The sequence below is a fragment of the Nyctereutes procyonoides genome, unplaced genomic scaffold (genome assembly GCF_905146905.1).
Source record: "Nyctereutes procyonoides isolate TBG_1078 unplaced genomic scaffold, NYPRO_anot_genome, whole genome shotgun sequence".
Classification (NCBI taxonomy): domain Eukaryota; kingdom Metazoa; phylum Chordata; class Mammalia; order Carnivora; family Canidae; genus Nyctereutes; species Nyctereutes procyonoides.
The window spans coordinates 15071853-15095760 of record NW_026575128.1 but is presented as its reverse complement, the minus strand read 5'-3'; the positions used below and the strand labels follow the sequence as shown (position 1 = coordinate 15095760).

The 23908-nt window shown below is 53.9% G+C and overlaps 4 protein-coding genes across 9 annotated transcripts in view; 2 read left to right on the top strand and 2 right to left on the bottom strand.

The window, feature by feature from the left end:
* The first annotated feature begins 5064 nt into the window (after positions 1 to 5064).
* On the top strand, positions 5065 to 6669 carry HPDL (4-hydroxyphenylpyruvate dioxygenase like). Its single transcript, XM_055341931.1, has one exon. It carries the CDS (start codon positions 5294 to 5296, stop codon positions 6491 to 6493), a length of 1200 nt encoding a protein of 399 aa, XP_055197906.1. The 5' UTR covers positions 5065 to 5293; the 3' UTR covers positions 6494 to 6669.
* Positions 6670 to 7209: 540 nt separating this feature from the next.
* MUTYH (mutY DNA glycosylase) lies at positions 7210 to 15707 on the bottom strand. Of its 6 annotated transcripts, none has more exons than XM_055341695.1 (17): positions 15557 to 15707; positions 11719 to 11796; positions 11484 to 11604; positions 10777 to 10928; positions 10649 to 10688; positions 10453 to 10526; positions 10276 to 10317; positions 10134 to 10205; positions 9941 to 10054; positions 9758 to 9855; positions 9535 to 9679; positions 9392 to 9455; positions 9027 to 9218; positions 8789 to 8925; positions 8552 to 8704; positions 8325 to 8366; positions 7210 to 7602 (listed from the first exon to the last, which is right to left on the bottom strand). In XM_055341695.1, exons 3-17 carry the CDS (start codon positions 11596 to 11598, stop codon positions 7471 to 7473), a joined length of 1572 nt encoding a protein of 523 aa, XP_055197670.1. In that variant the 5' UTR covers positions 11599 to 11604; positions 11719 to 11796; positions 15557 to 15707; the 3' UTR covers positions 7210 to 7470. The 6 variants fall into 6 exon arrangements, with proteins under 6 accessions (XP_055197670.1, XP_055197666.1, XP_055197667.1 ...); XM_055341691.1 differs by having other exon boundaries at positions 15287 to 15608; XM_055341692.1 differs by having other exon boundaries at positions 10777 to 10925; positions 15287 to 15607.
* An 8-nt stretch (positions 15708 to 15715) lies between these two features.
* On the top strand, positions 15716 to 19169 carry TOE1 (target of EGR1, exonuclease). Its single transcript, XM_055341697.1, has 8 exons — positions 15716 to 15842; positions 16546 to 16688; positions 16776 to 16816; positions 16948 to 17044; positions 17169 to 17327; positions 17567 to 17826; positions 18019 to 18178; positions 18260 to 19169. Exons 1-8 carry the CDS (start codon positions 15791 to 15793, stop codon positions 18878 to 18880), a joined length of 1533 nt encoding a protein of 510 aa, XP_055197672.1. The 5' UTR covers positions 15716 to 15790; the 3' UTR covers positions 18881 to 19169.
* Positions 19079 to 23908, bottom strand: part of TESK2 (testis associated actin remodelling kinase 2) — a 135051-nt gene continuing 130221 nt past the window's right edge. The window contains exons 6-11 of the mRNA XM_055341690.1: positions 22969 to 23051; positions 22698 to 22782; positions 22132 to 22215; positions 21850 to 21936; positions 21024 to 21141; positions 19079 to 20753 (exon numbers count right to left, since the gene is read on the bottom strand). Coding sequence (XP_055197665.1) covers positions 20029 to 20753; positions 21024 to 21141; positions 21850 to 21936; positions 22132 to 22215; positions 22698 to 22782; positions 22969 to 23051 — 1182 coding nt within the window. The 3' untranslated portion in view covers positions 19079 to 20028. The remainder of the gene's footprint in view (positions 20754 to 21023; positions 21142 to 21849; positions 21937 to 22131; positions 22216 to 22697; positions 22783 to 22968; positions 23052 to 23908) is intronic.

Sequence of the window (23908 nt, the reverse complement as noted above, 5' to 3'; positions counted from 1 at the left end):
GCAAGGTCACCCCACCAGTAGTGTTGCTGTTATCAACTTGGCCAGGTTGGGTTATAGCTAAGCTCTCCTGCTAGGCGTAGACCTTAGTCTCATGTACACATGGAGGTTTTGGCCCCTCTGCCATGGTTTGCCCAGGGTTGTCCCAGTTTTAGGTCTGAAATGTCCACATCCTGAGAGCACTGGAAATTCAGTCTTGGGAAAACTGGGATGGTTGGTCACCCTATCAAGGCAGCTGACCCAGAACAGATGGAGTAGTTGTCAGACCTGAAAGAAGCTGGGCTTCCCATAACGTCTCCCAGCTGGATGGGTGGGCCAGGCGGGTACCTACTCAGCCCCTCCATCCTGGTACCCAGCCACATCCTTGTTAAGCAGAGGTCATGAGTGACACCTAGAGGTTATATTAAAACCTGCAGGGCAGCCCCGGTGGCGCAGCGGTTTAGCGCCGCCTGCCGCCCGGGGCGTGATCCTGGAGACTCTGGATCGAGTCCCGCATCTGGCTCCCTGCATGGAGCCTGCTTCTCCCTCTGCCTGTCTCTGCCTCTCTCTCTCTCTCTCTCTCTCTCTCTGCATCTCTATGAATAAATAAATAAAATCTTAAAAAAAAACCCTGCAGTCTGATAATCACCCACCAGCCCCTTGAGGCCTTAATTTGTTAATTAATAAATTCTGAGGCACTAGACATAAGTCTTGACGATCTTGGAAGACATCCTCAAACAAATTCATCTGAGACCTAATGATTGATAAAGTGTTAACCAGGTCAAGGCGGGTGAGAAAGAAGGTATTCTAGTCAGGAGGGAACAGCAAAGACCAAAGTCCTGAGTGGGAGGCAGCATGAAACATCAAGAAACTACAGTGTGGAGGAATGACAACAAAAGTTGGAAAGGTTGTCAGTGGCTAATCAGCCAGGAGAAACTTTTTTTGTCTTTATCCTATGTGCAACCAGAGCTTAGTGAAGGTTTTTAAGTAGGACAGTGACATAATACGATCTATATTTTTTATTTTATTTTTATTTTTTTAAAGACTTTATTTATTTACTCATGAGAGACCCACAGAGAGAGAGAGGGAGAGAGGCAGAGACACAGGCAGAGGGAGAAGCAGGCTCCATGCAGGGAGCCTGACGACATGGGACTCGATCCCAGGTCTCCAGGGTCAGGCCCTGGGCTGAAGGCGGCGCTAAACCATTGAGCCACCCGCGCTGCTCTGATCTATATTTTTTCAAAGCTAACTCTGGCTACAACGTGGAGACTGGTTAGGACAGTGGTGAACCTAAAGCCAGGCAATTAGTAGTATCCAGTTGATGCAGAGACAGTGAGGCCCTGCACTTGGGTGGAACAGAGGAATGAAGAGGGAGGGAATGAGTTGAGAGATGTTGCGGAAATAGAATAGGCAGGGACATGGTGATTGGCTGGAGATGAGGGATGAGAAACAGAAAGGTTCAAAAATGATGTAGGTTTCTGAATAATACCACTGGAGAGAGTAGGACAGGTGCTCAGATGGGAGTACCTGTGAGTAAAAAGGGAACAATGTTGGGCATGTTGAATCTGAGGTGACAGTGGGATATCCAAATCAAGATGGCAAATAAGCAGTTGAATAAAGATTAGGAAGTGGGACATACATGCGGGGATCATCTAGCAAGGAGATGATAACCGAAGCCCTGAGTAGCACCAACATTTAAAAACAGGCAGAGGAGAGAGAATGCTACCAAAGGAAAACCAGGTGGGTGTGATGTTCTAAAAGCCAGGGCAAGAGTATTTCAAAAAATAGACAATGCATAAAATATTTTTGAGTCAGTGAAATGAGATCTGAAAATTGTCCATTGAATAACATGAAAATTACTGGTGACCTTAAATCCTTTTAAGGTGAAATGATGGACAGAAAGACAAATACTGCATGATTTCACTTATATGAAGCTCCCAGAGTAGTCAGAAGTAAACTAGTGGTTCCAGGGACTGGGGGAGGGGAGAGAGTTCTTTAATGGGGACAGGGTTTCATCTGGGCAACAGGGAAAGAGTTCAGTGGATAGATGATGGTGATGCGTGTACTTAATACAACGGAACTGTGCACTTAAAAATGGTTAACAAGGTAAACATTACTATGGTATGTGTATTTTTTTTAAGATTTTATTTATTTATTCATGAGAGACACCAAAAGAGAGGCAGAGACACAGGCAGAGGGAGAAGCAGGCTCCCCACAAGGAGCCCGATCCCAGGACCCCGGGATCAGGGCCTGATCCCAAGGCAGACACACAACCTCTGAGCCACCCAGGCGTTCCTGTCATGTGCATTTTACCACATACACATACATATCCAAAAGTCACCTCCTCTGTGAGGTCTTCCAGGCCACCCTTTGTAAAATGTCAAGCCAAGGGTGACCCTCAGAGGTCATGTTAAAAAACAGCAGCTCATAATCACCCACCTGGCCCTGGAGGGCAGTGACGGGTGGGACCTGAGCGGTGTGAGTTCCCGGCCCCACCTTTTCGGGCTGGGAGAGGAGAGACAGGACTGGGGTGAAGGTCAGGATTTTGGAGAAGAGTGGGCCTCTGCCAGCCTCCCGGCTTAGGCTGAGAGCTGCAGGAGGGATGTGTCTGTACAGGCTCTTGGAAGGCAGGTGTGGCAGGAGGACTCCTGCAGTGGCATCGCCTCACACCTGGGACCTGCGTACCCTCCAGCACCTACCCTCAGCACCTCTAGCCCCAGCAAGAAAGCAGTCCCGGCCAGGCAGGGAGGACAACGTCATGCGAAAGTCCCACAGGGTCCTAACCACAAGGAGACAGGGGTCCTACGTTGGTCACAGCCCAGAGGCCAGCAGGGCTGCAGGAACTGGAGTCTAGCTAGGTGGGAGACTAAGGACAATGACCACCTCTACCCTCCCCCACCCTGTCTGGCCTTTAAAGAGCCCAACCTGCATCCTGGATCAAGGTCCAGCACAGCACCCTTGCAGGACAACATGCCCTAACTAAGATCTCCCTTTCTTTTCTAAGTCACCCTCTACTTGGCCTTTAGAAATCTGTCCTCTCCCTCAGGAGCAGGTGGGAAGTGATGCATCAGGAAACCAGTTTCTGTTCCCTGTCCACACCCAGGGCCCTTCAGTGGAAACCCCTTTGGCAGGACCAAAGGCCTGGAGGCACTAGAGCTGCTCACCTGGAGACTGATCATGATGGTGAGGACAGAAGATAGTCCCAGCTGCCCCAGCCCTCACAGAACCCTATTCCCAGGGCCCCATCCTCCAGAATCCACACCAATGCTAGGGCCTTTCTAGAGCCTTCCCAGGACTCAAGCCCCAGAGAGGGAGGAGTAATCCTAATGTGGTTGTTATCCTGAGTCCTACTTTAGCCCCTCACCTTGTGACATAGAAACCCACTTTGTATGCCCTTACCCCACAGAGCCAGGCCCAGGTTCACAGGCCAAATCCTGGACTCCTTGTCAGGCTGCAGCATATACTATTTTGTTTAATCAGAAACACCCTGCGAAGTAGGTACTATTATTATTCCCATTTTTACAGAAGAGAAAACTAAGGCTCAGAGAAAGTAAGCAACTTGCCCCAAGTCATACAGCTACTAAATACTGGAGGTAGAGTTTGCTTTTGTTTTGGGGGGGGGGGTTAAAGATTTTATTTATTTACTTAAGAGAGAGAGAGAGCATGAGTCAGGGGCAGAGGGACGGGGAGAACCAGACTCCTTGCTAGCTGGGGAGGGGATGAGGGGTGGGGTAGCCCGACAGGGGGCTCAATCCCAGGACCTGGGATCATGACCCAAGCTGAAGGCAACACTTGACCAACCACCCAGGTGCCCCTGGAAGTAGTTTTCAAACCCAAGGTCTACCTGGCGTTTGGAACCCATGTTCTCAAATTGACTAGTCTGCAGAGTAGACTTTTACCACTGCTGATCAGCTTCTGGGTACTGCCTTCCTGGCTGCAAGACGGAACACACAGCTGGACATCTTTTTCTCAGCCCTGTCCTTCCATCACATCCTTCGTCCTCTTGCCAATGAACCTATCAATGATGTAATACTCAGTGGTCTTACATCAGGCTCCAGGACGAAGGAATCTCCTTTACAATGCCTGGAACCATAGCATCCATCCCAAATGTCTCCACGACCTTATGCTCTTTTTGCTCCTCTGAGGGTTTGGCTCACCTTCTTCGGGGATCTTTTTGCTCAAGCCATTTACCCTTCTTGAAATGCCCTTTTCAAATCCTTCAAGGGCCACCAGCTGAAGTCTCAGAAGACTCCTACTTTCCTCAATCCAGCGATCTCACGCAATTGTGTGTGAGGCCAGAAATGCCTACAGAGAGCTTCTCTGGCCCAATATCCAGTCAGGAAACTGTGAAGCGCAAAGAGAGCTTGAGTTCTAGTCCTATAGGGTCAGGAGGGGAAGGAACACCAATGCAGCTGCTCCAGGACCTGAGCCACCAGTTTTTCTATCAGACCTTCCTTGGTACAAGGGGGCAAAAGACTGTTGAAATATAAATGGGGTTGAAGAAAGAGGTGCAGCTGAGAAAATGGACAGAGGTTTGTTAGGAGCCATACAAATGGTCTATCTTCCTATAACGTCAATTTCTCTGGACCAATTTGGGGAAGGAAAGAAAATCTGTAACTTAAAAGCAGTATTTTTTATAGTTTTAAAGGAACATTATGAATCAAAGGCAAAATTTTCTACCGTTTTTTAAGCTAAAACACAACATTGATAAATTCCGTGCAGAGGGTGGGGGCGAGGGTGGGAGGGGGGTAGGAATTCTGGGTCCTCCCCCAGCTGGGGTTGGCTCCTTCGGCTCTAAGGTTAGGCGGGGTGAGAGAAAGCCCGGCGCCTGGCACCGCGTGAAGGCAGCTACTGTGAGCTCCCCGGGGTGGGAGGAGAAGGGCGGCTCAGTGCCCTCGGGCGTGGCCCAGCCAGAAGCTCCGGGAAAGGGCAGCTCTGTGCCCTCGCCGCAGCCTGGGAGCCGGGACCTGGGTGGGAGGGGCTGTGCCGCGGCGCTGGCACCGCCCTCCAGGCTCCGCCCCTCCAGGCTCCGCCCCTCCAGGCTCCGCCCCCGCCCGGCTCCACGTGGTTTGCAGCGCCCGCCAGCGGCCCGGGTGGCCCCAGCGCAGCTGGGGGGGCGGGACGGCGTCCCCGGGAGAACCTGGGGCCCCTCAGGGCTGCGTCCGTGACTTCTCGGAAAAGAGCGAGGGACGCGCTCTGTGGGCAAAACTGGACTCCACAGGCTCCCGACGACAAAGCCGGACGGAGAGTCCGCGAGTCCTGAACACAGGTGAGCGGCCCGGGGGAAGGCCAAGCCAGGGTCACCATCCCGGCCGCCATGGCCGCGCACGCCGGTCGCCTGTGCCACGTTGCCTTCCACGTGCCCGCGGGGCAGCGCCTCGCCCGCGACCTGCGGCGGCTCTTCGGGTTCCAGCCCCTGGCGGTGCGGGAAGCAGAAGGCTGGCGGCAGCTGGCCCTGCGCAGCGGCGACGCGGTCTTCTTGGTGAACGAGGGCGCAGGGCCGCGGCAGCCGCTGTACGGCCTGGACCCGCGTCATGCGGTGCCCAGCGCCACCAACCTGTGCTTCGACGTGGCGGATGCGGGCGCCGCCGCCCGGGCGTTGGTCGCGCGGGGCTGCAGCGTGCCGGTGCCCCCGGTCAGCGTGAAGGATGCGCAGGGCACAGCCACCTACGCCGTGGTCAGCTCGCCCGCCGGCAACCTCAGCCTGACACTCGTGGAGCGTGCCGGCTTCCGAGGGCCTTTCCTGCCAGGATTCCAGTCCGTGCCCTCTGCAGCCGGCCCGGGCTGGGTCAGCCACGTGGACCACCTGACCCTTGCCTGCACCCCTGGCAGCTCCCCCACACTGATGCGCTGGTTCCGCCACTGTCTAGGCTTCCGCCACCTGCCGCTGAGTCCAGATGAGGATCCCGAGGTGGGCCTCGAGGTGACAGCAGGATCTGGGCGAGGGGGACTGAAGCTCACGGCCCTGCAGAGCCCACCGGGCAGTGCTGTCCCCACCCTCGTGCTGGCGGAGACCCTACCGGGGGCTTCTAGTGGACAGGACCAGGTGGAGCAGTTCCTGGCCCGGCACAGGGGACCAGGGATGCAGCACGTGGGGCTGTACACGCCCAATATCGTAGAAGCCACTGAGGGGGTAGCAGTGGCTGGGGGCCAGCTCCTCGCCCCTCCTGAGGCGTACTACCAACAGCCCGGCAAGGAACGGCAGATCCTAGCTGCAGGGCATGAGCCTAGCCTGCTGGCCCGATGGGGGATCCTGCTGGATGGCGAGGATGGCAAGTTTCTGCTTCAGGTCTTCACCAAGTCTCTCTTTCCAGAGGACACTTTCTTTCTGGAGCTAATTCAGAGGCAGGGGGCCACAGGTTTTGGCCAGGGCAACATCCGGGCCCTGTGGCAGTCTGTGCAGGAGGAGCAAGCCGCCAGGGACCAGGAAGCCAGAAGGTGGGGGCTGGGTTCAGCCTCCCGTCCTGGAGCACAGGGCCGGCTGGAACTAAGAAACACCTGCACAGGCTGGGAGTGAAGGGCTTTGTCCCTACAGGCCAGGTGTGGCCGCCATTTCTTCGGTACCTTCCAGAATGTGAAGCTCTCACTAGGGTCCAAAGAGGTGGGATTTTTTTTTTAACTATGAAATATTCTTATTAGTCTATTACTTATATGCAAGATATAAAAAATAATAAAAGAATTACATAATTAGGAAATAGAACTTACCAATACTTTTGAACCATCTTTGTGACCTTCTCTGATCCCGTTTCCCTGTACCCTACCCCCAATTTTATGATTATTAACCCCTTGATTTGCTGTATTGTTGCACTACGTATGAAACAATACAGAAGTAAATTTAGTATTTGAGGTAGGAATTTAAGACAGAACAAATCCTTTCGTTTCCCTTCTCCCTAGGGAGCAGCCTCTACAGGTGGGGAGGGACTGGGTCAGGGCTGAGCCCAACCACCTGCTATAGGACAATACCATTTGACTGGAGCAAATCAGCTGACCAGAGAGGTAGACCAAGGGTGTTGGGTGTCAGCCACTGGCAGGGGCCCCCTGCAGCTGCTCTCTCCCTCTCACCTAGGGGCTGGAGGAAGACAGATCACTCTGGACAGAACTCCTACCTCCACTGGCCCAGGGCTGGCTGGGAGCCCTCGGCAATGGAAGTCAGCACCAAGCAGGACTTTACCACTTTCTAGGTCCCCCAGAGAAGAATGAGAAGGCTAGGGAGAGGGTGAAAAGTCTCCAAAATGACTATAAAAATAAGCGCTTTATTAAAAAACGGGACTCAAGGGCTGCTGGGTGGCTCATTTGGTTAGGCATCTGCCTTCGGCTCAGGTCATGATCCCAGGGTCCTGTGATTGAGCTCTGCATCGGGCTCCCTACTCAGCAGAGAGCCTGCTTTTCCCTCTCCATCTGCTGCTTCTCTTGCTTATGCTCTGTCAAATAAAATTAGAAACAAAACAAAACCAAAAACCCAGGATTCTCAGGAAATGGGGGCTTCTAGAGATGTCACTGGGCCATACTGTTGAGGTTGGATGAATCCATAGGGATGAGAGGCCGAAAGAAACTATCCAGGAGTTGCTGGCCAGGGCTGGGCTTTTTCCGGCTGGATGGAGTAGACACTTGGGATCTCTTGGAACCCTGTGCGAAGCCAAAGGAAGGAGGCACTTAGGGGGCAGCAGGGAGTCCTCTCCTTCAGCTCCCTCTCCACTCCACTAATACAGCTCCCGTTCTAGCCTGAATGTTGTAAAGCTGCTAATCTATCTGTAGTATCTATCTCTTCGATCAACTCTAAATGGCAGCCCAAGGTAATTAACTAACATACAAATCTGACTCCTCTCTCCACTAAAAATGCTTTACTAGCCTGGTGTTCATAGCCCTACCTGGTCTGTGCGGGCCCTGCTCATCAAATATTTACAGCTCCTTGCACACTGCAACTGCATTATGCCACCTTTGCTCACACTACTCTTGGGCCCAGTGTGAACATTCTTATTGCTAATTCCCCTCCCAAACCTGGAGACAATGATTCATTTCTTAGACTGAGATTACCTACCAGCTGCTGCTTCTAAGCAGCCTTTTCTGATCCTTGCCTCCCAGACAGAACTGAAAGCTCTCCACCTCATAAACCACAAAACCTACTACAAGCATTTCACACACCTGTGACCTGTTGTCTCCATCATTTGTTCTTATTCCCTCTCCACCCTGGACTCCAGGCTATAAAGTCTCCAAGGAAGAACTATTCCTCTCCCCATGGTGAAGTCTGGAGTGGATAATGTTCACCCAAACATGTACTGTTTAACTCACTGAAAACCCAAGGATTCGGGCCTGGGGAAAGAAGGCTGGGTGAGGGCCAAGAGACTCACCTTGCAGATCCCTGGCTGTTGGCCCTCGTACACACGGAACACCTAGGCAAGGAAAGGGGGAGAGTGCAGGGCTGGCACCTTTCCCCCAAAGAGGTCTCTCCTCAACTTCATGGCCCTGTACATCTGTTTAAAACATGCTTTTTTTCCTCCCTGTTTACATGGTAACAGGTTCACATAGAATAGACAAGAAACACCAAAAAGTACAACAAAGACAACACAAATAGTGCCTTTTTCATAGCGGTGGAGACAGCTGCAGTGTCAAACTCCTCCCGGGTCAGCCAGCGTGCACCAGGTGGTACAATGGTCACCGGGGCCTGTCCTTCCAGGGCCAGACCGTATACTTGATATGTCAGCTTGATGTGAGAGAAGGTGTGGACCACCTGGAGGAGGGTCAAGGGGCTGAAACAGGCCTGTGGATGTGCCCACACAAGCCATCACTCCTGCCCCTCCCACTGCTCACTCACCTGCCCAAGGTGCTGGAGGTGGGAGGCTGGGAGGGGCCCAGCCCAACTCTGCAGTTCCTGCAGCAGGGCCTCACGCTGACATCGCCCTGAGGTCTCTGCGGTCACTGATGGGAACTCCCACAGTCCTGCCAGCAAACCTGAGGGAAAGCACAGACATGGTGGTCAGAACTTAGCTGCTGATTCCTCCATTTCTCCCTTATAGTTCAGGCCACCGCCCTCACTCCAAGGATCTAGGTACCTGAACTGGGCCTCTGCACCAGCAGAATTTGAGGACCCCCAGGGGCCCTGGGCTGCTCTAGAACACAAATGGCAGAGCGCTCCTCCCTGGGGGGCCTGCGGCTGGCCTTCCTGGGAAAGTTGGTCACTCCCAGGGTCTGGTCCCAGGGCTCTGTGGGATGCGCGCACAGCTGGCACTGTTCAGTGCTGGAAGCTGGGAAGAGAGATCCGCAAGCGCCACTCAGGCAGGTGAGCTTAGGTGCCAAGCCCAGAAAGAGGCCACGGCCCGGCTCTGCAGAATCTTATTGAGGTTGCCAGGATAAACTGGAATGAGGCTTCCAGCAGCAGCTCCTGGACAGCGCAGTACAGGCTGGGGCTGGCACTTACCACACTCCTCCACGTCGGGGCTGCCTGGCAGGCTCTGGGAGGCTAAGAGCTTTCCCCGTTCCACCTAAGAGGCATAAGGCAGATGTCATGGGGTAGGGGTCGCCCTCTAGGAGCCCTGCCTGCCCCTTCCCCAGATGGCTCACCTTCTGGTGTGCCCGGCACAGGCTCCGTACAGGGCACTGGCTGCAGCGCGGGTGCTGTGGGGTGCACACTAGGGCCCCCAGCTCCATGGCTGCCTGGTTAAAATCCCCGGGCCGGGCTGGGTCTACCAGCTGCTGGGCTAAGCCCCTATAAGGAAACACTGCTGTGAACCAAAGACCCTTTGGAGACACCCTTCCCAGTCTCCCCATGACCCTGATATCCTACCAGAGATGCTGGGAGACAAGGGTGCTGCTGGAATCAGCACCAATGGCTCGGACACGGCATAGCACCCGTATTACGTTCCCATCTACCACACCGGTTGCCTGGCATAGAGGAACCCAGGAGTCAGCCTGGTCTGGGAGGAAGGGGGATGGGCACACACAATGTGGGGGTGGGCTATGGGCTCACCTGTCCAAAGGCAATGGAGGCAATGGCTCCTGCTGTGTACCGCCCCACGCCAGGCAGGAGCCGCTGCAGGGTCTCTGCTGTATGTGGCACATGGCCCCCTAGCTCCTCTACCACCTGGTTGGGGTGGGAAGGCTCCAGGTTATGAGACACCTGAGGCCCTGGGGCTCACCCCTTTACCTTGTGACTCCCTTACCTTCCGAGCTCCTTGTTGCAGCCGCTGGCCTCGAGAGTAGTAACCCAGGCCAGCCCAGAGCTGGTTCACCTCCTGTGGGTGAGATCAGAGGGATCAGTGGTCAGTCCCCCATTGTCCCATTCCCCCTACCCCGGGCTCTTACCTCCAGGGAAGCACCGGCTAGGTCCTGCAGCGTTGGCCACTTCTACAGCTCCAAGGTGATCAAAAAGAAGTGAGACCAAGGTTAAGGGAGGTAAAGGAAGCCTTTTTTACCCCACCCCAAAGGCTAGGCTCTCTATGGGGTCTGGCTCATGACCTCCCCTTCCTTCCCTAAAGTCACCTGCATCCATCGAGTATAATAGTCGATCACCGTTGCGACCTGGGTCTGCTGCAGCATGACCTCTGAGACCCACACTGGGGGAGAGGGGTTGGCATGAGGGCGCTGCTGAGCTCTCCTGCTCTCAGCACACAGCCCCTGGGCCCCAGACCAGTGGGCATCTGGGCAAAGCAGCCTCACTCCCAAGAGATGCACTCACCAGCGTACGCCCGCCTGTCCAGATCCACCTCACCCTCTGCCTGCCAACACAATCCCAGATGAAGAGTCAGGATGGAGAGAGCTGGGCACCGACCTCCCACCACACTGTCCTGTCTGTCGCCTGCTTACCAGCCTTCTCCAGGGCAGGTCCCGCTTCGCTCGGTCGTACCAGTTCAGTAGGTTCTCCCGAAAGGCCATGACCTCGGCTGTGTCTCTGAACAGATGGTATGAGGAGACAGAGGCCTGCCATGCCGCCTCCTCCTGCCGCTTGGCCAAGCCTGCTGGGGGCCTCAGGAGACTCAGGCATCGCCCCTGCACAGGCTGTGTACCAACTGCCCGGGGCACTGCAGCTTGCTCTCCCACTGAGGGCTTCCCCCAGCCCCAACCCCTTGCTTAGGCCTTGGACTTGGAGTCAGACCAGAATTCTCCAGTGGTGTGTTACCATAGCCAGATTTCTGGTCTGAACTTTCCCAGGGTGGTTCTGCTGCCTCCTTTGCCTCTGGGTCACTATGAAAGCCCAACAGTTTCAGCTAAGCATAATGTATACCTGTGCAGGGCTTTTCCACTTATAAAACATATTCAGGCTCATAAACTCATTTGATCCCATGAAAGCTGCATGAGGAAGGAAATGCACAAACAATTGCTCCATTTCACTGGTAGGAAAGCAGCCATTCAGAGCAATTATCCCAAAGTTATAGAGCAAAATCAGAATTAGATCCTTAATTAGTCCCTTCAGGCCCTGACACATACCACGCTTCCTTCCCAGCCTGAATCTCCCTCCCCTCATGGCCAATGAAACCAGCACCTTCATTTTTGACTAGGACCAAGCTCCTCACCTGCAGCGGTAGAAGGCTTGACCTGGCTGCTGCTGAGGACACGTTTCTCCCTTCCCTCCTGCCTGGATGCCTGCTTCCTAAGACGACTTCTCACAGCTGCTTGTGGCTTCTTCATGATGGCCTAGAAGAGAAAGGCCCAAAGTAGTCACAATGAGGCTGAATCTTAGGGCCCCACAGTGGGTACAGCCACCTCCCTCTCTATAACATTCATTATAGGGTGGCTAGCTTTACTCACTCTCCAGAGGCTCAGGAGTTTGCTCTTGGCCGGCTGTGCACTGCGGTAGGACCCTTCGGGCTGAGTTTCTGCAAGTGACTTCAGAGGGACCAATATTAGCATAATCTTGGAGACACAAGAGGCCAGGGCTGGGCTGGGTCCTGTGTGGGAGCACCTGTGTGTCTCAGATGCTCACTGTGACTGTGTGTGTGGAGAGGGGTTTATTAGGTGTGTCCAGAAGCATGGGGCGGGTAGGAAGTTTATCTGCTTAGAGATGTAGCATATTTGCAATGAAACAGCCTTGAACCATCATGCATCCAAACTTCCATTCTACAGAAAGGTTTCCAAGGGTCAAAGATGGGAAAAGATTTGCCTGAGAGCAGATGGCAAGCTGGGGTGGTGGTGGGAGGAGATGTGCTATTTTTATTCCTAATCTTTTTTTTTTCCTAATCTTTTCTTGATCTAGTAAACCAAAGCTGGCTGCCCACTGGTAATGAGAAATGTATCTGATTGATCTTCACTGTTCCCTCACTGTTCTTTTGGTGCCCTTTTCTCGAACAGAGCTAACAGCCAGTGAGGGCTTACTACATGCCAGACCCTATGCTAAGAGTTTTACCAAATTCTCACTCAACCTCCAGACAACTCCATTAAGTATATGCTAATATTACCTCTATTTTAATTATGAGGAAATTCAGGCTTGTAGAGATTAAGCAACTTGTCCACCCAAACCCAAAAGGTCTGCCTCCAGAGACTGCACTCTTGTGCTGTGCCACACTACAGTCCCTACCGAGCCCCTGGTTCAAACTCTTTCCTTCAAACTTGACTTCAGCACCCCATTTTCATCAAGAGCTTGCCTCCTCCTTCAGAGAAAAAAAAAATGAATGTACAAATTTACACTGCACTTACCTGCATTCTCCTTCTCATTATATGAAAGAATGGTCTCTCCTAACTTGACTGAGCTCAAGGTCTTGCTCCTCAATCCTTTTTACAAAACTCACTCTCTTCTTCACAGCCAAACTTCCTTCACCAAACTAACACCATAATTCATTCTACAATCCATTCTCCAGAGTAAAGCAGCCTTTTAAGACATGATCATGTTACTTTCTTACTTAAAACCTTCAATAGCTTCCCACTAATTTACTGAGTAAATTTTTTTTTTTAAGATTTTATTTATTGGGATCCCTGGGTGGCGCAGTGGTTTAGCGCCTGCCTTTGGCCCAGGGCGTGATCCTGGAGACCCAGGATCGAATCCCACGTCGGGCTCCCGGTGCATGGAGCCAGCTTCTCCCTCTGCCTATGTCTCTGACTCTCTCCTCTCTCTCTCTCTGTGACTATCATAAATAAATAAAAAAATTAAAAAAAAAAAGATTTTATTTATTCATGAGAGACACAGAGAGAGGCAGAGGCACAGGCAGAGCAAGAAGCAGGCTCCATGCAGGGAGCCCAACGTGGGACTAGATCCCAGGTCTCCAGGATCACGCCCTGGGCCAAAGGCGGCGCTAAACCACTGAGCCACCCGGGCTGCCCCACTGAGTAAATTTTTATGTAGTGCCTATGTGCTGAGCAGTTTTAAATACTTGGAATACTTCAGTAAATAATACACCAGAGGTTCCTGTTCTTGTGGAGCTTATATTCTAATGGGGGGGGGGGGCGGCAAACAATAATAAGCAAATTATACAGGATATTGAGTGATATGTACTAGCATAAAGAGGAAATGTAGGGTGGGTTAAGGGGAAAAGGATTGGTGATGGTGGAATGTTGCAAATTTATTTTTTTTAAAGATTTTTTATTTATTTATTAGAGAGAGAGCAAGAGAACATGAGTGGGGGGTGGGGCAGAGGTGGGGAGAGGAGAAGCAGACTCCCTGCTGAGCACGGAGCCCACCGGAGGACTCAATCCCAGGACCCAAGGATCAGGACCTGAGCCAAAGGCAGATGTTTAACCAACTGAGCCATCCAGATGCCCCAGAATGTTGCAATTTAAAAGCACATGGTTGGGACGCCTGGGTGGCTCAGTGGTTGAGCGTCTGTCTTTGGCTCAGGGCATGATCCTGGAGACCCGGGATCGAGTCACACATCAGGCTCCCTGCCTCTCTCTCTGTCTCTCATAAAAAAAAAAAAAAAAAAAAAAATATATATATATATATATATATATATACATATACACATTTAAATAAAATAAAAAAATAAATAAAACCACACAGTCAAGGTGGGCCTTATTTTTTTTTAAAGGCACTTTTTATTTATTTATGATAGTCACAGAGAGAGAAGCGCAGAGACATAGGCAGAGGGAGAAGCAGGCTCCATGCACCGGGAGCCCGACGTGGGATTCGATCCTGGGCCTCCAGGATCGTGCCCTGGGCCAAAGGCAGGCGCCAAACCGCTGCGCCACCCAGAGATCCCAAGGTGGGCCTTACTAAAGTGATACCTGATACCTGATCAATGATTTAAGGCAACTGAAGGAGTTAGCCAAAGGCATCCTAAAGAGCTAGTGCAATAGCCCTAAGGAAAGTGCCTGGTGTGTTTGCAGAATAATAAGGAAGCCAGTGTGGTTCAAATGGACCAAAGAAGGAGGAGTAGATGAGGTCAGAAGTAAAGAAAGTAGGGCCCACAGGATCACTAAGTGCATTGTGAGCCACTGGAGGACCTTGGCTATCACATCCATTGCTCTGAGAACCCAGTCCTCTTAATATAGTTGTGTAGGCTCCAAAGATCCCCACCTGCCTCATCCCCTCACTCACTGTGCTCCAGCCGTATTTCCCTAAATAGTTGCGTCATCCCCCACTTGTCTACCCACCTTGACGTCACCCAATCCGTTCCCTCTATTTGGACAGCTTGTACTCTGTGCTTCGTCTAGCAGTTACTCATTCTTTCAGGTCTTGACTTAAATGTCCAAATCAGCACCCCCTCCCCAAATCTTACCCTCTTGTGTAATTCTCCATTCTTCCTCTTATACTAATTGTAATTTCACATTTTGTTTCTTTGATCAGTATCCACTTCCCCGACTTGGCTACAAAACTCCATAAGCTGACAGTAGAGTCCCCAGAGCTGAGCACTGGGCCAGGTAAGTTGTATACAAGCACTGTTAAGTTAATTAACCAGATAAGAGATAGTAAGAGGTTTTCCTTCTTTAAAATGGGAGAAACCCTTGGGATCCCTGGGTGGCGCAGCGGTTTAGCGCCTGCCTTTTGGCCCAGGGCGCGATCCTGGAGACCCGGGATCGAATCCCACGTCGGGCTCCCGGTGCATGGAGCCTGCTTCTCCCTCTGCCTGTGTCTCTGCCTCTCTCTCTCTTTGTGACTATCACAAATAAATAAAAATTAAAAATTTATTTAAAAAAAACAAATAAAATGGGAGAAACCCGAACAATGAAGAAGACTCCGTGGAGAGAAAGGCTGAAGATGGAGCTACGAACAGTGAATAGCACAGTGAATAGCCAAGGACAAGGGGTTGAAGCTCCTTGGTGGGTGGAGAGGATGGGAGCTGGAGCCCCTGACAAAGAACGGCGTCCGGTTTGGACAAGTCTCCCACGGTACCAGGAGTCAAGTGCGATCACCCTCTAGGTGAACTTACACCTCCTCGGGGCTTACAATTTGTCCCGTCCTCGCCGTCCCCACTTGCCGGAGCATTAATTCAAGTCCCGGTTATCAGCCGCCGGGATTACCAAGGCTTCCCTGCCGGTCGGGGGTTCTGCCCCTCTGGCAGCCCGAGTCCTCCCCTTCTCACTTCCTGGAGGTGAGGTCGCATCCTCCAGGGCCGGCCCGCGCGGCCTCACCGCCCCTGGGGTCCGGGGCCCCCACCCCCGGCCGCGCGGAGGACCCCGGAGCGGAGAGGCCGCCCATGCTCCCGCCAGGAATTACCTCCCGCTCGGTCTCCCGCGCGCCGCGCCGCGCCGCCGCATAGGCCCCGGCGCGCGCCGCCCCGCCTCCTCCGCGCCGCCCCGGGAGGTGCGAGCGGAAGTCCGAGCGGCTGGCGACGCGGCGATTCCGAGGGCGAGGCCCCGCCCCGTCCCTGCCCGACCGCCGGGGCCGCGCGGAGAGCGGAGGCGGAAGCGCCGTGTACCCCCGGCTGCTCGGCGAGGGGCGCGCCGTGTCATGGCCGCCGACGGCGACGGTGCCGCGGCCTCGGCCCCAGCGGTCCCTGACGGTGAGTGACTTCCCGCCTTAAGCCCCCGTGCGCCGGGAGAAGGGAAGGCCTCGGGCTCTTGGCTCTAGAAACCGATCTCCACGTTCAGAAGGACTAGCGCGTTCCTTCTGAACCAGCCACGAGGAGACTACAATTCCCGGTGGCCACCGCGCCTCCGCGGCGAAAGCCTGGCGTGGTGGGAGCGGAGCCGGGCCGGCAGGGGCGTGTCGGGAGGTGTAGTCTAGAGCCCGCGGTTGTGTTAAGTGGAGCGGGTGGGGGTCGGGGGCCGGAGCCAGTGGGATGAATTGGGAGCCTGGGTGCGAGGAACTGGGGCGCCGTGGGAACAGTACTGTGGAGCTGTGTGGGGTGTTAGAGTCGCACTCCTCAAGCCCTGCGAAAGGTTTCCCGCGGGATGTGGGAAAACCACCTCACGAATCGTCTAGTCCGGCCTTCCTCTTCTAAAGATTGTGAGGCTGAGGGGAGAAGTCCTCTTCCCAAAGCTTCACATAAGCCACGGGAAGATGCAGGCGCCCTCTGTCTCCCCAGATTCAGTGCACGGCTCATTCCGAAGTCTGTGGGACACAAAGGCTCGGAGGGCAGAGTTGCCATCTCTGGCCTCAGCGAAACTGCCCCCGAGCGTCCCAGCCCCGGCCATGGCCTGCTTGGTGTCTGTTCCCCCGGGCCCCTCCTGAGCCTCCACACCCGTCGCTCTCCTTGCCCTCAGGTGGTGTGGGCAAGAGCACCAAGTCTGGGGAGGAGCCAGTAGTCCAGGTCCCCGTGGTGGATGTGCAGAGTGACAACTTCAAGGAGATGTGGCCATCGCTCCTGCTGGCCCTAAAGACCGCTAGCTTTGTGGCCGTGGACACGGTGAGGGGTGGGGATGGGGACAGCGGGTAGTTGGGAAAGGGCTGGCGCCGGGAACCTAACACAGACTCTCCCTTCACGCGCTCATAGGAACTGAGTGGGCTTGGGGACAGGAAGAGTTTGCTGAACCAGTAAGTATACGCCTGACCTTAGTGCCAGCCTTGGCAGGAGGGGCAGACCTCGTCCCTGGAGTAGCGGTCCCAGGCCTGGGGGGTTTGAGGGCTGACTCCCAGCCACAGCCACCCCTAAACCCAACCCCAAGGTGCATCGAGGAACGTTACAAGTCCGTGTGTCATGCTGCCAGAACCCGTTCTGTTCTCTCCCTGGGCCTCGCCTGCTTCAAGCAGCAGCCAGACAAGGTACAGGCTGCTCTCGTTCCTGTCCCTGCTGTGGCTGAGGGGAGGAGGGTTGAGGTCATGGGGAGCGTCAGGCTAGGGGTGTTTTTATCCCAAATCCTGAGGTAGCGGACCCTTTTTCTCTCAGGGCGAACACTCCTACCTGGCTCAGGTGTTCAATTTGACACTGCTGTGCATGGAGGAGTATGTGATAGAGCCAAAGTCTGTGCAGTTCTTAGTACAGCATGGCTTCAACTTCAACCGCCAGTACGCTCAGGGGATCCCTTACCACAAGGGCAATGACAAGGTAGGTCTCCAGCCTTGAGCCTGCCCCTTCTGTGACTTCACCCCCTCTTGCCCTAGGCCAGGCGCCTGTGAAGTATGGGAAGTCCCTAGGGGGCTGGGGAAACCAGCGTGACCCACGGGAATCTGGCCCTGGGTAGAGCAGGGAGGGAGAGCTTTCCAGGTAGGGGAGCCAGGGAGAAGGGCCCCCAGAAGAGGCCCCCCCGGGACTGCCCTTCCGCTGACCCCTTTCCTTCCACCCAGGGCGATGAGAGCCAGAGCCAGTCAGTCAGGACGCTGTTCCTGGAGCTGATCCGGGCCCGCCGGCCCCTGGTGCTGCACAACGGCCTCATAGACTTGGTGTTCCTGTACCAGAACTTCTACGCACACCTGCCCGAGAGCTTGGGAACCTTCACTGCTGACCTGTGTGAAATGTTCCCAGCCGGCATTTATGACACCAAATACGCTGCTGAGTTTCATGCGCGCTTCGTGGCCTCCTATCTAGAGTATGCTTTCCGGAAATGGTGAGGAACTGGTTGAGGGGGCGGGGGCAGGGGCTGGGACAAGCCTGTTTTATGAACCTAAGGTATTTACTGAGTGCCTACTGCGTGCCAGGCACTGTTTTAGGTGCTGAGCATTCAGCAGTGAGCAAAACTGACCAAAACCCTTATGGAGTTTATATGCTAGTGGACCAATACCTTCTTCCGCTGTTTCAGTGAGCGGGAAAACGGGAAGCAGCGGGCAGCCGGCAGCCCACACCTCAACCTAGAGTTCTGCAGCTATCCTCCTAGCATGAGGGCTCACATTGACTACCGCTGCTGCATGCCCCCTGCAACCCACCGTTCTCATTCCACCAGCGTCTGTGACAACTTTTCGGTGAGAGCACCCACCCATTTCTTGGGGGAGGGGAGGTTCTGATGCCTGGAACCCCTCTCTCAGCCTCTTTCCTGCCTCTAGGCCTATGGTTGGTGTCCCCTGGGACCACAGTGTCCTCGGTCCCATGATATTGACCTCATCATTGATACTGATGAGGCTGTGGTGGAGGACAAGCGGCGACGGCGGCGACGTAGGGAAAAAAGGCGGAGGGCTTTGTTGGGCCTGCCCGGGAAACAGACCTCTGAGGAGAATGAGGATGGTCCTCCCGTGAAGCAGGTCTGTGGGGATGGCCTCAAGGCTGAAGAAATTGAGCAGGAGGTGGCTGAGGATGAGAGTAGGAGCCAGCCTGGCTTGGAGCAAGGGCACAAAAATGACTTGGAGATGGGCATTAGAGCCGCAGGGCTGGAAACAGCTGATACGGCTACCACAGAAGCGCCAGAGAGTCAAGCCAGTCCTCACCCAGTGCCTGGGGACGGATTGCATCGGGCGGGTTTTGATGCCTTTATGACAGGTTACGTGATGGCCTATGTGGGAGTGAGCCAGGGACCCCAGCCCTGTAGCTCTGGACCCTGGCTACCTGAATGCCACAACAAGGTATACCTGAGTGGCAAAGCTGTCCCCCTCACGGTGGCCAAGAGCCAGTTTTCCCGTTCCTCCAAAGCCCACAACCAGAAGATGAAGCTGGCTTGGGGCAGCAGCTGACCCAGCTTCTGCCTAGGACTCAAGGCCTGGGAGAACTGAGTGGAACAGAGGTGTATGGGTCCCTCTAGGCTGTGAATGTCCTACTCCCACCTTCCACAGAGGGGGGCAGTCCTGGCAGAGACACTGCTGCACCACTTGTGGACCTTCCCGTTCCCCTAGAGGCTGAGGAACCAGGGTATACACAAGGAGGCTGGCCAGCACCTGTAACACAGACTATTTATTTTTAAATCTGAAAGTGTCTTAGGAAAAAGTATTACCAAAAAATCAACAGAAACAAGTTATGAAAATATTTGACCAGCTTCATCTTTGGTTATTTCTTATTGCGGCTCTGTAAGGACAGACTGTTCCCAAAGCTCCAGCCACAGCAGGAGGGGAAGAAAATCAGTCCACGGATAAACCATTTAACCAACTGGGTGTATCACATGTTGACAAGTACATAGAGCAGACCCTGAGGCCTACAAAACCAGCCCCACTCCCAACCACAAGGCTGAAAGTCTTATGGGGCAGAACATTAAGACTCCTTCATAAATATGAAAATAGATTAATTGACTGGAAAAGATCTCTGAATAGGTTAGCTAAGAGCCATGACCACCACGCTGCCTCACCCTTGCATAGAAATGTAGTGCTGTGGTCTGGCCGTGCAGTAAGTGCAAACAGCAATTATTCAAGTGTCTTAAACATACTGGCAAGAAGCTCCCCGGTCTTCAGGTCTGAGAAATAGCCATGCCTTTTATGGCTTCCTGGTTAGCTCCAAGGTTCCATCCAGAAGCTTATATGACCCAGGAAAGGGCAAAAGACAGACCTGGGGTGGGAGAAGAACCTGGGGTATTAGCTGCCTGCCAGCTCAAGCTAGAACTAGGAGTCCTCTGGTCCTGTCTGGGAGGTGCACTGGGAGTCCGGTGGGAGCCAGAGCTCCTTGCTAGCTTCCAGAAGCTTGATATCGGCTGTTGGCCCTAACTAGGAAGGCCTTCCACCATTGCCTCCCCTCTCACACACAGCCATTGGGCACTTGGAGCCCCCAGACTGAGCCTGGCATAGCTTAGCCTGCCTGCTCTAAGGCCGCAGGGAAGAGTCCAGGCTGTGCGCCAGGGGAGCCCTGTGGCTTCAACTGAGGGTCCACTCCCAGGTGAGCTGGGGACTAACCCCCCTCAGCCATCGTGTTCTCCCTGGGTTTTCAGGCCCATGCCTGAGACACAGAAGGGGACTGGAGCCAAGCCTCTCGGCCTTTCTTCTTCTACCTCCATTTCCTCAGAGGCACCTGCAAGGCATGGACTGGCACCCCGGGGCCTGGGCCCGAAACCATTTTCTTCCTGGGGACTGGAGCAGTCCATGGCTTCATGGGCTAGAGCAGCTGATAAGGCAGATGCTCGGAATGGTGGGATCTCTCTCACTCTGTACTTGAGACTATTGAGGCGTGGTGGGGGCCCATCAGATAGTGATTCTTCTCGGCCCACAAATGGACAGGCCTCTTGATGTAAGAACTCTGGTGAACCGGGCAAAGAACGCCACCCGCGAGCAGGTGGGGCCAGGGGCTCCTGCCAGTCAGCCACGGGCAGAGTTCCGGGCCCTGGTGCGTCCAGGTCAAATACCAGGGAGATGACCGACTTGCTGGGCAGGTCAAAGAACTTGATCTTGCCACCCTTGAGGTCCTGGCGAGCACTGAAAGGGTTGACTTTGGGGGTATGGGCAGCACCACCTTGTTGTGGCCGGTAGTATGGGTCCAAGACGTTCACTGTACGCAAGGGCTTACGGGAGAAGATGTCAGACTGGCTTCGGGATAACCAGATAGTACGTCTTGGGCGTGGAGATTTGGGAGGTATTTTGTCATCCAGTGTGCTCAGTCGCTTCACCCCAGGTCCTTTCTCCAAGAGTCCTGAGAAACAAGCAGTCAAATCAGGATTACGTTAGTCGTCCTAACAAACAGAAGCAGCACCTTGTGCCACAAAGTGTTGCACTAATGAAAAAAACAAAGGGAGGCGATATGCCAAGTCCTAATATGCCAAGTCCACTACTTTTCCCATCGTCTCCTGCCCCTCTGCCCTTCTTCTGGACACAGGATCCTGCAATGAGCCCTAGAGAGGAAGGCTCCACATCCTCATTCCCTCCCTTGGGGCAGGTGGAACACTCTGGTCTGATTTCTTACCCTTAGCTGTGGGCTGCAGCTTCCTGTCTGTCTGCAGCTCTTCTTCCTGTAGATGGCTCAGAATTTCCTCCAGGGTCTTCCCAATCTCCGCAAAGGTTGGGCGCAGTTTGGGGTCCATCTGTGGTTATCCACACCAGCCATTAGCCCTGCCCTCTTATCTTCCACCCCAAGGATGGCATTTGAGTCTGTTTCTGGCATCTTTTAAGACTCAGATACGCAGCTAAGAGATCTTTTCTGAAGGTCCCAGATCGTGAGGGTGATTCCCAGAGCTGAGGTCAGGGAAGATGTTATTGTCTCATACCCTCCCCCATCAGCACCCTTTCTGTATGTGTCTTACACCCTTGATGGGCACAGAACCATCCAAATGGGGACGCTTACACTGGTTTGTTCTCTGCTTGTGTTCCATTGCTCACGTTTCTGGGAGCTTCCTGAACAAAGCCCAGCTACCCCTTGGTCGTAACAGGTAGGTCCAGCCCCAGAGCTGTATAAAATGAAGGCTAACAAAAGCTCTTCCCATGGGCCTTAAGACCAGCTGGACCCAAAGTCCAACTGAAATCTGACCAGAGCTCTATCAGTATCCAAGAGGTGGGGAGTCTACCCTGCAGGCTGAGGACTGTGTAATACAGAGCAGTTTTCCTTTTCTTGGTCCAGGGCTCCGGACAGTCTGTCAGGCTGGAGGAGGGGCGTGGGCACCGCCATTCATCAGTGAAAATGAGGCTCCTCTTGAAGCTAATTAATTAGCAGCCTGTCCCTGCAGTCCTAGCCAGATGAAAAGGGTTCGGTCACCCCCTGACCGAAGCTGGGAGGAGGGGAGGGAGACACTCACATTACAGCAGTTGAAGGTGAGCTGCAGAAAGTCTGGGGGACAGTCTCCCACCATATGCTGGAAAGCGTCATAGTCTAGCCCGAAGTTCTGTGGATGCGCAATGGAGGGAGGGGACATGGCAGACCGGTCAGTAATCCCCCCAACCCATACTGGCCTGCTTGGGAGAGGCTAAGAATTGCCCCAAGAAGTAACCACACAGACAGTTCCAGCAACTCCACCCCAGTTCCATAGCTTCAAAACCAGCCCCATCCAGTGGCACTGCCCCCTCTGCCTGCAGCTCACCTCTGTGCGGGGAAGATAGTCCGGATCAGCCTGGATGCGGGCGATGATCTCACAGAGGATGATACCATAAGAGAACACATCGGCCTGGTGGATAGTGAGACCTCAGTTTCCTTCTCATTGGGGTGAGACGCCCCTCAAGTCCACCAGCCCAGGCCTGAGCCCTACTGTCTGTGTTTCATTCAGTTCACTTACTGGGCAGATGCCAAGTACCAGCTCTGCTCTTAGCAGGACATAGATCCTTACCCAGAACATATAGGGCGATCCTGGACACACTAGGCTGAGTAGATTCTTTTTTTTTTTTTTTTTTTTTTTTTATTCTTTTTTTTTTTTTTTTTAATTTTTATTTATTTATGATAGTCACACACACAGAGAGAGAGAGAGAGAGGCAGAGACACAGGCAGAGGGAGAAGCAGGCTCCATGCACCGGGAGCCCGACGTGGGATTCGATCCCGGGTCTCCAGGATCACGCCCCAGGCCAAAGGCAGGCGCCAAACCGCTGCGCCACCCAGGGATCCCTAGGCTGAGTAGATTCTAAAAGAACCAGGCCCCTGGGTCCCCAGACTCACCTTTTCATTGTAGGGCTCATCTCGGAGAACCTCAGGTGCCATCCAAAAGGGTGAGCCCACCACGGCCAGTTTCTCATTCCCCATGCTGTGGGGTGGGGGTAGAGGGGAGATTATATGGAAAATGAGCTTACCCCTGGGAATTCTCCCTGAAGGACAGGCACTAACACTGACCACATTTAGGGAGCCAAGTTCTGGCCTCTGGGCAGGAAGCTGGAGTTTTCCCTTTGCTTCAGTCCCTTCTGTGACCCCAGTACCTATGAGGGCTACCCACCTGACGTCAGGAATCTTCTCAGCCAGGCCAAAGTCAGCTACCACTGCAGAGTAACCATTCTCATCCCTCTTTATCAGGCAGTTCTAGGGGTCCCAAAGAAGAAGACAACACGCTCAGAAGGGGGACCAGCCCACCACAGGGTTACCACCACCCCTCCCTGCCATAGGGCACCTTGGCCTCTCCTCCTTGGTGAAACACACTCTGAGGCTGACCATAGTGGTCAGACTTGGAGGCCCTGTCAGCGACGTGAGATGGCCTAGGCCTGGATCTTTGGGGGGCTGCCCGAAGACTCATGTGCCTCAACAACTATCTATCTTGGCTTTCTATGACCCTAAGCATGGCTCTGTGCCAGAGGTACCCCCGTGAACAGACAGCTTTGTCCTCTTGGCGCTTACAGTCTAGTGGGGGAGACAGGCTCTCCAGCGCCTCCCGTCCTCTCCTCAGAACGCAGACACCCAGAGGCCAGCCTGACCTGAAGCAGAGGAAGCGCTCAGGTCTGCCTCCCCCCCCTTCACTGCCCACGGGACCACAGCCAGCTTCCTCTCTGCCATTACGGTCTTGGCCCTAGCCAACTACCTATCCCACCCCTGCCGTCCCATGCACGCATCGCCACCCAGACTTGTAGACAAGCTTGGAGCCTGAACAGCTCCCTCAAGCTTTTGTCTTTGCTTATACTGTTCCCTTCCTTTGGAACGTTCTCCCAGCTGTCCTTTTCACTTCAGAAGATTTTATGTGTTTTAAGGTAAGTGAGCTTTCCACTCTGCTCTCTCCGCCCTCTTTCTCTCCCCAGGGGTTAAAACCTCCTCTCTGCCCCTTCTTCCCACAGTCTAGCAGAGAGCCGGTTCGGTTCAGGCCTTCCCTCCTTACAGCCCTCAACTCACGAGGGGGGCTCAGGATGTGCGCCCGAAACAAATGCTGCAGTTCCCAGGGAAAGGATGAA

Bases quoted from the DNA above. Each gene is read 5' to 3' on its own strand.
- HPDL (XM_055341931.1), top strand. From the start codon at position 5,294: ATGGCCGCGCACGCCGGTCGCCTGTGCCACGTTGCCTTCCACGTGCCC.
- MUTYH (XM_055341691.1), bottom strand. From the start codon at position 15,325: ATGCTCCGGCAAGTGGGGACGGCGAGGACGGGACAAATT. The intron at 11,797-15,286 runs GTAAGCCCCGAG...GTCCCTCTGAAG, and splicing joins CGGCGAGGACGGGACAAATT to TCACTTGCAGAAACTCAGCC. The intron at 9,856-9,940 runs GTGAGCCCATAG...CCTCTATGCCAG, and splicing joins CCTCCATTGCCTTTGGACAG to GCAACCGGTGTGGTAGATGG.
- TOE1 (XM_055341697.1), top strand. From the start codon at position 15,791: ATGGCCGCCGACGGCGACGGTGCCGCGGCCTCGGCCCCAGCGGTCCCT. The intron at 17,045-17,168 runs GTACAGGCTGCT...TTTTTCTCTCAG, and splicing joins TCAAGCAGCAGCCAGACAAG to GGCGAACACTCCTACCTGGC. The intron at 18,179-18,259 runs GTGAGAGCACCC...TCCTGCCTCTAG, and splicing joins GCGTCTGTGACAACTTTTCG to GCCTATGGTTGGTGTCCCCT.